Consider the following 9,564-nt stretch of genomic DNA (forward strand, 5'->3'; position numbering starts at 1 on the left):
ACGACCGTTGACTCTTTTCACTCCAGTCAGGAACCCATGATGGGAGGCCAGGCATCGAGCGGCCATGGGTCGCCATATCAAGTAATTGTGCTACCACTTCCCAGCTTTCATCGGTTATAAGGGTGGATGCCAACCCTGTGTACACAGATTGTGGCGATAGCGTGTAGTCTGGCTCTACCGACTTCTCCCAGAGCCCAAGTAAGGCAAATATCTTGTCCCTAGGATCCGAAGCGCTGCAGTTCCGCGTATCCCTTAGCAGGGCCAAGAAGCCGGAAGCATCATCGATCTGTCCAGGGGAACCAAAATGACGCATCCATCTCTCAAAAGAGAAGTGCTGCAGATTCCCGTGGAAAAAGTCCCAGTGCATGGCTTTACGGTCATACAAAACCAGGGCTTGTTTCGCAGACGCGATCTCTTGTACTACCCATATACGCGAGAAATATGGGTTGCAACTGAGAATCTGGGGATCATCCGTGATTTCTGAGCCGCCCCCAGTATTACCTGTCTCCAGGTATATCAGAACGCGGCTGGCAGTTGAGTGATACGTCTCATCATACCGACTTGATGAGTCCTTTCAGAAATGTTTGACTGGTTGATACAGATTGCGTCAACCCATAGGAGTCTATCTTGATCATCGAACCGACATTTCTGCAGGGCATCATAGCAGTTCTCGGTAATTGGAAGTGCGTCCCAGCGATTTCCGATAAATATGGCGTGGTCCTTTTCCCGTCTGCCATTTCCTTTGGCCCAGGTATACGAAACTGCTTCATATGATGTAGCATTTTCATTTACATCTGATGCTATTGTTTCTGGCCCTTCTGGCTCCGTGTCTTGGTTCTGAAGGCTCACAGTCTCAAATTCTCCATGCAAGCAGTCCCCAAATCGCCCTCTGTACAGTCGTAAAACACGTATCTTTGTACCATCAAGGGACTCATATGAGGTCTTGCTTACTTTCGGAGACGGAGTCTGAGCTGTCTTGATAACGGAAGAGCAAGACGCGTGCTTGTCTGCTTCCTTATCGTACTTTTCTTGGTCAAGCAATGAAGCCAGAGACTTGTGTAACGAGCCATCAGGATCATCGGGGTAAGCGTCGTTCTGATATGACATCGATGGCGGCCAATTCAATTGCATAGCAGACCGCCTGTTCGCTGATGGTATTTGAAGTTCACCGTTTTGTTTGTTGTCTGTACTGTGAGATGGGCAAATTTCTCCACAGTTTATACATGCTGGAACATTAATTCCAGGAAAGACGGCGATGTCGGGCTTTGTACACTGTGCTGTATGCCAGTTATCCATATCAGATATGCACTGTGGCGCTGTAAAGCGAGACTGTTGGGGAGCACGATGAGCGTTAGAGCGAATTGCGACTACTAATAATTTTGTTGCTTGATGGAGAAACGGCAATTATTGTAGCTACGAAAGGTACGCATTCATGAGGAGGGAATTGTGAAATTGAACACAGCCCCAGCTCCAGCTCAGCCAGCTGTGATCAGTCAATTTTGCCTCGTAATTGCAGTAAGTAAGCAACCAATATTGCGCCTCTGATCAACATCCAACATATCGTGGGCACAGCTTATTGGCCAAAGGGTTGAAAATCAAAACCACTTAGCCTATTACGGATGAGCCTGCGCTGGACCAACAAGCCTTGGTCAGCACCGCCCAATCCAGGCGTTCTGTGTAACAACTCCCGGGCGATCGTGATTTGGAGGTCAGAGTTTGTAGGAATTGTTGTAAATTAGAATTAGATGAATTGAACAAGTCATCAGGTTCATTTGAGGCATGGAAGGAAATAAGACCTTTCTAAGGGCTGTCCTTAACTAATTGCCACCGGTTTCTGGTAAAACCAGTTGTCTGGGTTGGAGCATTGCCTCGAGTGAAGGAGTCTATTGATGTTGCAATGATGCAGCCAAAAATTGGGTGGATGCGGTAGCGCTATCATTTCCATGTATCTGTAGGACATAACATAACTACTTATATAAAAAGTACCATCTTCCCAAGTGAACGAACCAGCTTCGGCCCCGCAGGTCGAGTTACGATATATGTCCCGGCTTATCGCTTATCATTTCCAGAGTAAATCTCGGTTACCACGTGAGGTAAAGGCTCACCAGGCTTGACCCAGTCAGTATGGTGTCCGATACGGCTCATCTCATGAGAATTGACACCTACATTGCCATCGATGGTCTCGTCCGCATAGGGGCGCCAAAAGTCCTTCTTGCCCTGGAACAAACGTGTAAGCCACCCTGGTAGAATTCCACCCGGAATACGCCATGTCCAAGGGTCTTTATCCTTCTTATTAGTAGCAGTCAGCTTGCCCATAGAAGCTGTCTCCACAGCCCATACAAGAACTTGGATAACGATGTAACTGCAAATACCAGCAATAAGGCCATCGGCAATCGAAAATGTAAAGGGCATGATAGCGATAGTCAAGAACGCTGGGACAGCGTCACCCATATATCGCCAATTAATATTGACGACGGCTTGCATCATCATAGAGCCGATTAGAATCAAGACACAGCCTGTTGCCCAGGAAGGTATAGAGGCAAAGATGGGTGCAAAGAATAACGAGACAAAGAAGCAAAAGCCAGTCATCATAGCTGTGATTCCTGTTCGCCCTCCTTCACCAATACCAGCTCCACTCTCGATGAAGGCTGTCACAGGCGATGTACCGAAGACAGCCCCTATAGTGATACTGAGGGAATCAACGAGATATGCTGTAGCAGATCCTTCGAAATCCTGGGTTTTCTCATCTATGAGATTAGAGAATCTAGCCATTGAGTAAAGGGTACCTGTGCAGTCAAGAATATCAACGTAGAGGAACGTGATAAGGGCGCGCCCAAATTGTCCACTATATGCACTGATATCCCACTTTTGCACAGCGAGAATTCTGGTAATAGGATGAAAGTCCACAACCTTTTTGAAAAAGTTGAAAGAGTCATCGCCGACCGGGGTATAAGGGAAGGCTGTGATAGAGGTACCGCGGGGCCAAGAACAGATAGACACAAGAATAATGCCTATGAGAATAGCACCCTTGACGCGGAACATGGTGAGAACAACCGTCAGGATACCACCGCAGAAGATAGCAAGCCAAAGAGTCGGGTTCTGCATCTTGTGCGAGCCAGGACAGGTGCCGTCTTCCAATTTATCCGCAGGAGAACAGCCAGCCAACTCGACAGGGGTTGATACAGCGCCAGTAATCAAACCTATGCCTTCACTGTATGTAAGGCCGATAAGTGTCAAGAAGAGACCGATACCAGCACCGGTAGCCAGCTTGATCGAACGCGGGATAGCTCGAGCAAGCCATTGTCGAAGACCGAGAATTGTGAGACCGAAAAAGATGAGGCCCTCGACAAAGATGGCCGTCATGGCCACTTCATAAGGGACAGGTCCAGAGCCATGGAAGCCGACGACCTACGTAGAATCCACGTTAGAAATTATACAGGACGGACGCCAAAGTAGGAATACGTACATCGTAAGCGAGATAAGCGTTCAAGCCCATTCCGCAGCTGATACCGACGGGCCTGTGCACAAAGTTAGCAGCCAATCATCGAGCTACCTATCGAGACTAACATGTTGGCGAGGGCACCAAGGAAGAAGGTGGCCAGAGCAGAGATAGCGGCAGTGGCCGTGACCAGATCACGCTTGACCTCATTCTTGCAAAGGAGATAGTCCGAGTTGGCGGCACAGATAGGGTCATCGGGAGTCGAGTCGCAGACACAAGTGCCTCCACTGTCAGCGACGATGCTGGAATTAACAGCCAAGATATATGCCATTGCGAAGAAGGATATGATGCCTGCTCGGATCTCAGTCGTGAATCGGGAACCAGGTCGCTCGCGGGGCTAAAGCCTTGGGTCAGTGCGATTCTCTTTGAAATACGTCTTTGGTGGCGTTGGCTCACATGGCCAGATCCCTCCAATTGAAACCAGTGGCCTACGCGACTGTTGGCCACGCCATCGTTGATTCGACCAATCCACCCCATGATGGTGAAGCTCGGGAGCAGAAACGACGCGATGCAATGGGAGAAGAAAGACAAAAGATTAGGGGAGGAAAAGGGAAAAGTGAACAGAACGGGGCCCGACTGAGACCTAAGAAGATTCCGTCAGCAGTGATTTATAAATAAGAGGCAACTGAAGACAGACAGCAAAGAGACAAGGGGCGGATGACCTTCGGTGGATCAATCCAAACAGGAAGGATATCCTTCTAGCGCATTTGAAACCTCTAGAACCTTTCCCGCGTAGCAACAGACAGTGTTGGGAGGGCCGGAGGTTGGCGCGGAGGTAACATGCATTAGTTTGACTCTTGGAACGGCCAAGCGCACGGATTATGGGAACTATTTAGGGAGGTCACGTCGGCTTGGCGTTAACTAATCGCGGGCTATGATAACGTAAAGTGAAGGGTATCTTATTTGGCTAATAGCAACACCGGGAGGTTGAGTTTAGTGGCGGTTTCAACGAGTCTCAGCTCTGCCTGGGAGTCGAGATGTGCTGGGGAACTGGCCAAAAGGTCTTAATTCTGGCAGCTAAGCTCATTTTTAGGCTTCATTTTAATGTAGTGGCGGGCAATCTGGTTGGTTCGGTTACGGGGAAATGTGCAAATCCGGGCCATTGAACCGAAAAAAGGCTTATCTGGAAATTATCCCACCCTCCTTCAGATCCCTGTCTGTCGCAATTATTCTTCAACAGATTGAAATAACTCCCCTTATCGTGGCCTTGAAACGGAGGGGGCTTGTTCGTTAATTATTATCTTCGTATACGGGGTTCACAGGATAAGACCGGGACGAGTTGGCGATTTCATTGCGTATACATGCCCAGCAAGTCTCATCCTGCCCTTTCCAGTCTTTTGTCTATACTCTGTGAAACAGCTTTATCGCTGCTACTTTTCCCGTGTTCTTATCGCCGCCAAAATGGCGACTCCATCTGATCACGTGTTACTCCGTCCTTTCAACGATGTGACAAAATGGGCCAAGCTTGCGCTTTCGCAGGCCAGTGGGCAAGACTACCAACAGACGTCACTCAACCAATCTTCCCAGTCTCTATTGAGAGAAGGAGAGCGAGCTTTGCGACGCCTGGTACCTTTAGTCGCGGTGTCTTCTCCTCAATTGACTGAATTTCTGAGATATCTGACTTTGCGTCACGGTAAGGACCAGCACCCAAGTCACAGCGGAACGCTGACAGGCGAGTAGAAGATGTCATTTGTCAAGTTCGATCGATTGACATCTTGCTCTACGATTTTGAGGATTTTATTGAGCCGCAGACGTTTGATAAGGCCAAGTTTGACGAGCTACAGGCTGCGACGAAGGAGTTGGCTATTACTCTTGTAGAAGAGATTACACGGTTTACAACAAAGTCGGCTCTGGAATCATCACCGGCCCCCTCAAAATTTCCGCCTCTTCCGCCTCTTCCACAACTTACTAGTCCCTCCGATGTGGCCAGATCCGGCTCTCAAATGTCCATGCGGCCTGGGAGATCGGGCTCCAGTCTTGGTATACATCAGCAACGACCGCCCTTCGTCGGTGGTTCTGAACAGCGAGATAGATCTCACTCTGGGGGACGTGCTTTGAGAAATGCTGATTATTCTACGACACGGTCACCAATTTCGCCAAGCGGGCTCGCTTCCCCAGTCTCCTTGCCTCTGTCAAGCAAATACGCGACTCCAGAGCAAGACGGCCAAGCCTACCGCTATATCCAGGCTCACCGACGACAAGACAGTGATTCAGGTGCGATTTCAAACAGTTTGCAAGGTCTAGATATTGGAGCTATAACTCCTCCAGGCTCAATTGCATTATCCCCCAAGTCAACAGGCTACCAGAACGTAATCGACCAAAACACTAGAGGCTCCTTCGGTTATAATCATCAGGATACTCCTCCACCATCCGTGACTACTGAGCCAGTTTCGCAGCCGGATTGGTCTACGGTCATTGACCAACAACCAGCTGCTGTCCCGCGCCCTGTATCTGTAACAGCCTCCCAATGTACTAGCCCAGAATACCGGAATTCTGGGTCCCACAAACCATCTGCAGCGTTTCCTGAGCATCAACAATTGTCCATCATCACACAAGGGTTAGCGCCATCCATACGATCAGACGGAAGCGGCGCTTCAGGTTCCAAAGCAGTATCAACATCTTCTAGCTCGATGAGGAAGGATTCTGTCTCTGTGAAAAGCGTTCACTCTCAACAGACCTATGAGATCGGGTCAGACAGCTCTCTAGCCCTAATGGGTGGGCTATGTAAAGGAGCTCGAGCTTTTGCCTCTGGAGGTCCCGGACAGGCCATCAAAAGGATTGGAGGCGGTTCGGACGGTGCAATAAGACCCAGAGAGTATTCCCAAGAAATGTTGTTTGGGCAAATGCTGGATAATCCAACTGAGACGTTGACAGAACCAACTGCGCAGTGTCTTCATTGTGAGTACAAGACTCCCTACTCCCATTTGCGCCAGGACATGGATCAAGATCGTAAGTCGTTCAATCAACCACAATCGCTGTGAGAACCAAAGCTCAAAGGCAATTTTAGCATTGGCCAGCCAGCAAACGAGAGGGATTCTTCACCGTCCGCGCTTCCTATTTAAATCCCATATTGCAGTCCGAAACGTCAACTCGGTGTACTTTGGCTGTCTCTTTTGTGACAAGACCAAGTCTACTCTCCAGGAAGACGACGCTACCGTTTTTCAGTCAATCGATCTCCTCTTTCGTCACATTTCTCGGCATACTCATCCTTTGCCGCATGTTCCAGGTGTGGAAGTAGTCTACGAACACAGTGATATAAACTCACGAGGGCGCCAAGACTGCGATTTATATTTTCCAAATTCTACCATGACTGCTCTGAACGGCATGTCCAGAGCCAACGACTCAAACCGACTCGCGTCGTTGCCGGTCGCCCGGGCCTTGAAAGACCACATCAGGCGAAGTAATGAGAAGCCACAAGCAAGACCTGATGCAACCTCGGAGATTCTACAGTTCGTTTCAGGGGCGAAAATAATTGGCGTCGAGTTCCCGGAGAAGTGGGACGGGAAGTGGTGCCAAGGCTGGCACGACGGAGTATTTGGAACATTTCCAAGTAAATTAATCAGCCTGGATATGCCACGGCATGTCAAAATCGCTTCTTTACCGAACACGCCACGAACTGGAGTGGTCAGGTGGAAATTCGAGAAGCAAAGGCAGCCTGGCTGGCTGGCACTCAAGAAAGGCGACATTGTCTATAACCTTGATTGTGGGTTCTCCATCAATAATAACTTCACCAAGACTGGTTGTGACACTGACAATATCTACAGGGGAGGATCCACATGCGTGGTTCTGGAGTGGTTCAAATTCCAAGAGAGAGTATGGAATATTTCCTAGGTCTCATATCTTGATAGAGTCTATAAAAGACGGGTCGCTCAGTCATGAGGATCAAAGACATCGTCTAAAAGAAAAGACGCGCTTTGGTGGCTTGTTTACTAAGTATAAGTGAAAAATGCAGCAGCTTTATGGTATATTCAGAATGCTGATGGGAGGTTGATAAAAGCTTTGCCACATTAGACCCGATGCTATGTTTAGAAGACAGCCTCATTGTATTCCTTGCTGTATACCTTTCCCTGTATGATTGGAGATCCGGTTTTAATATATCACAAACGCATTTTAATTGAGACATGGTTAAAAATTAACGCCGCTTATCCTCAATTATATAACTGCTTAAGGCACGAGTATCAAGCCTCAACGACCCTGTCCATACGGATAATTGAACCTGCCAGACTCTTCATAATTGCACTGTGATGACGATCTCCAACTTTTAGAGAGACTCGCCTGTTAACACTTCCTTGTTAGAAGTTAAAAGCTGAATTGTCTTGAACATCCAGCAGCTCACCGAATCGTCCTTAATCGCCAACTCGATCTTGGATGACAGACGGCAAATGTTACCCGACGTTCAGCCAGCGATGCTTCCATTCCGCCGCCGTCGGGATAGTGATTGTCCCGTAAGAACTAAAACATAAATGATTCTAAATCTGCAAAACTCCATTAAAGACGGCCAGGTTAGACAACTGACCGAGAACCAGACTAACAAGAATGATGACGAGACTGCAAGCTAACCTGAAGCTAGGCTAGACACAACGAGATTGAACCATTACGATCGGCAATCAAGATGGGCCGCTAGATGGGCTAGAGCATCGGAGGTTACGGATTAAATGAACTACCGAGAATGAGTGTTCGTTTATCCGAGACATGGCTAGCATGAAGATCTGGTCAGGGATACGCTAACCATTTTTAGCTTGCGGAGTTTCGTATATCCGCTCCTCGGTGCATCAAGGCTACCCTAAATAAGAAGTCTTTATGGCCGATATCAGTCCAAGATTTGTTCCAAGTGATCTCAATGCTATAATAAAATAAACAATTAATACTAAATAGTAACGAAAGTAACGGCATATTCCATGTTTGCCAGCCGAGCCGATGTAGATTTTCTCTAGAGATGCTTTTCGAAATACAGTAGCTTGTTTGTATCTCAAGGCTTGCACACAGCATGATCGTCACCCCGTCAGTTGGATATTTTGTGAACATCTAGGGTTTTCTTTTCTAAACGGAAAACAAAGAACACGTTGCATTGGTATTGTTGCTGTGTCAATGCAATTTTACTTGCCAATGCAACAATGCGCTGACACAAATCCCGAGAAATTAACCTCCAAGGGTTCGTAACAGCAGAGGCGCAGAAAAAGTTAATTCGCAGACACGATTGAAAACGTTGAGCTATGACCTCATTGCATGTGCCGAGACTCGCGAATAAGAAAAACAATCCGACGGAAACACCGCAGATGGACTTCTCGGGCCCCTCAGACACCGTTATCTACGATCTACTGTGACGTCACAATGCAAGATCGGGAAAATCCGAACGAGAACGAGAATGAGAGAGAGAGAGAGAGAGAGAGAGAGAGTGACTCAGCGCTGCCTCACGGGGAAACGCAGCTGCCGGCCTCCGTGGACGACACCGCAAATGGCGGACGGAGCAGGGATTCGCCATAACCCCCGACAACTCCGCAGGCCGCAGATCGACAAAGCCCACTGGCACTAAGCCACTGGCACAAACCTAATTGCTCACTTAGTTTTTCGCAATCCAGCAAATCCCCGTCATCCCCAATGCGTGGCAGCGTCGACGGCCGCTGCTGTCGGACTAGCGGGGACGCAGGCAGCCCGACTGTATGGACTAGATGGAATAGGGTGTCAGCGTGGCTGAAGTATGTCAGACGCATACTTTGGCCCTACCGAAGCTCCGACCACGTCGTTTGGCTAGGATGACAGCATTGTCGGGGTGCTGTCGGGCCCGGCACTTGGGGGAGTTGAAGTTTATGAGGTTTCTGTTATCTAACTTAAAGCCCAATTCATTTCCGCCCAGAAAGTCAAAACCCATTCCATAGACAATTCACTACTTTCTCTTTTAATCTTAATTTTGGCTGAGCTGATCAATTGCCTGACAACGGGTCAGAGGTGCTTGACTCTATTTTTCGACAGTCACATTCCAGTCAGATTCACACAAAAACACAACAAACAACAGCCCCACGATTAAGAGAACCTTACTTTTCTTTGATTTGAACAACAGCTTCAAA

General features: G+C 48.2%; 1 protein-coding gene across 1 annotated transcript; it reads right to left on the reverse strand.

Annotated features, from left to right (window-relative positions):
• Positions 1-2,049: 2,049 nt before the first annotated feature.
• On the reverse strand, positions 2,050-3,770 carry J7337_013772 (uncharacterized protein; the record flags this gene model as incomplete). The annotated part of the gene is made up of 3 exons (XM_044831248.1): positions 2,050-3,408; positions 3,467-3,518; positions 3,568-3,770. The coding sequence occupies 3 exons, from the start codon at positions 3,768-3,770 to the stop codon at positions 2,050-2,052; spliced, it is 1,614 nt and encodes a 537-aa protein (XP_044674523.1).
• Between the last annotated feature and the right edge of the window lie 5,794 nt (positions 3,771-9,564).

The sequence above is a fragment of the Fusarium musae genome, chromosome 11, assembly GCF_019915245.1.
Source record: "Fusarium musae strain F31 chromosome 11, whole genome shotgun sequence".
Classification (NCBI taxonomy): Eukaryota; Fungi; Ascomycota; class Sordariomycetes; order Hypocreales; family Nectriaceae; genus Fusarium; species Fusarium musae.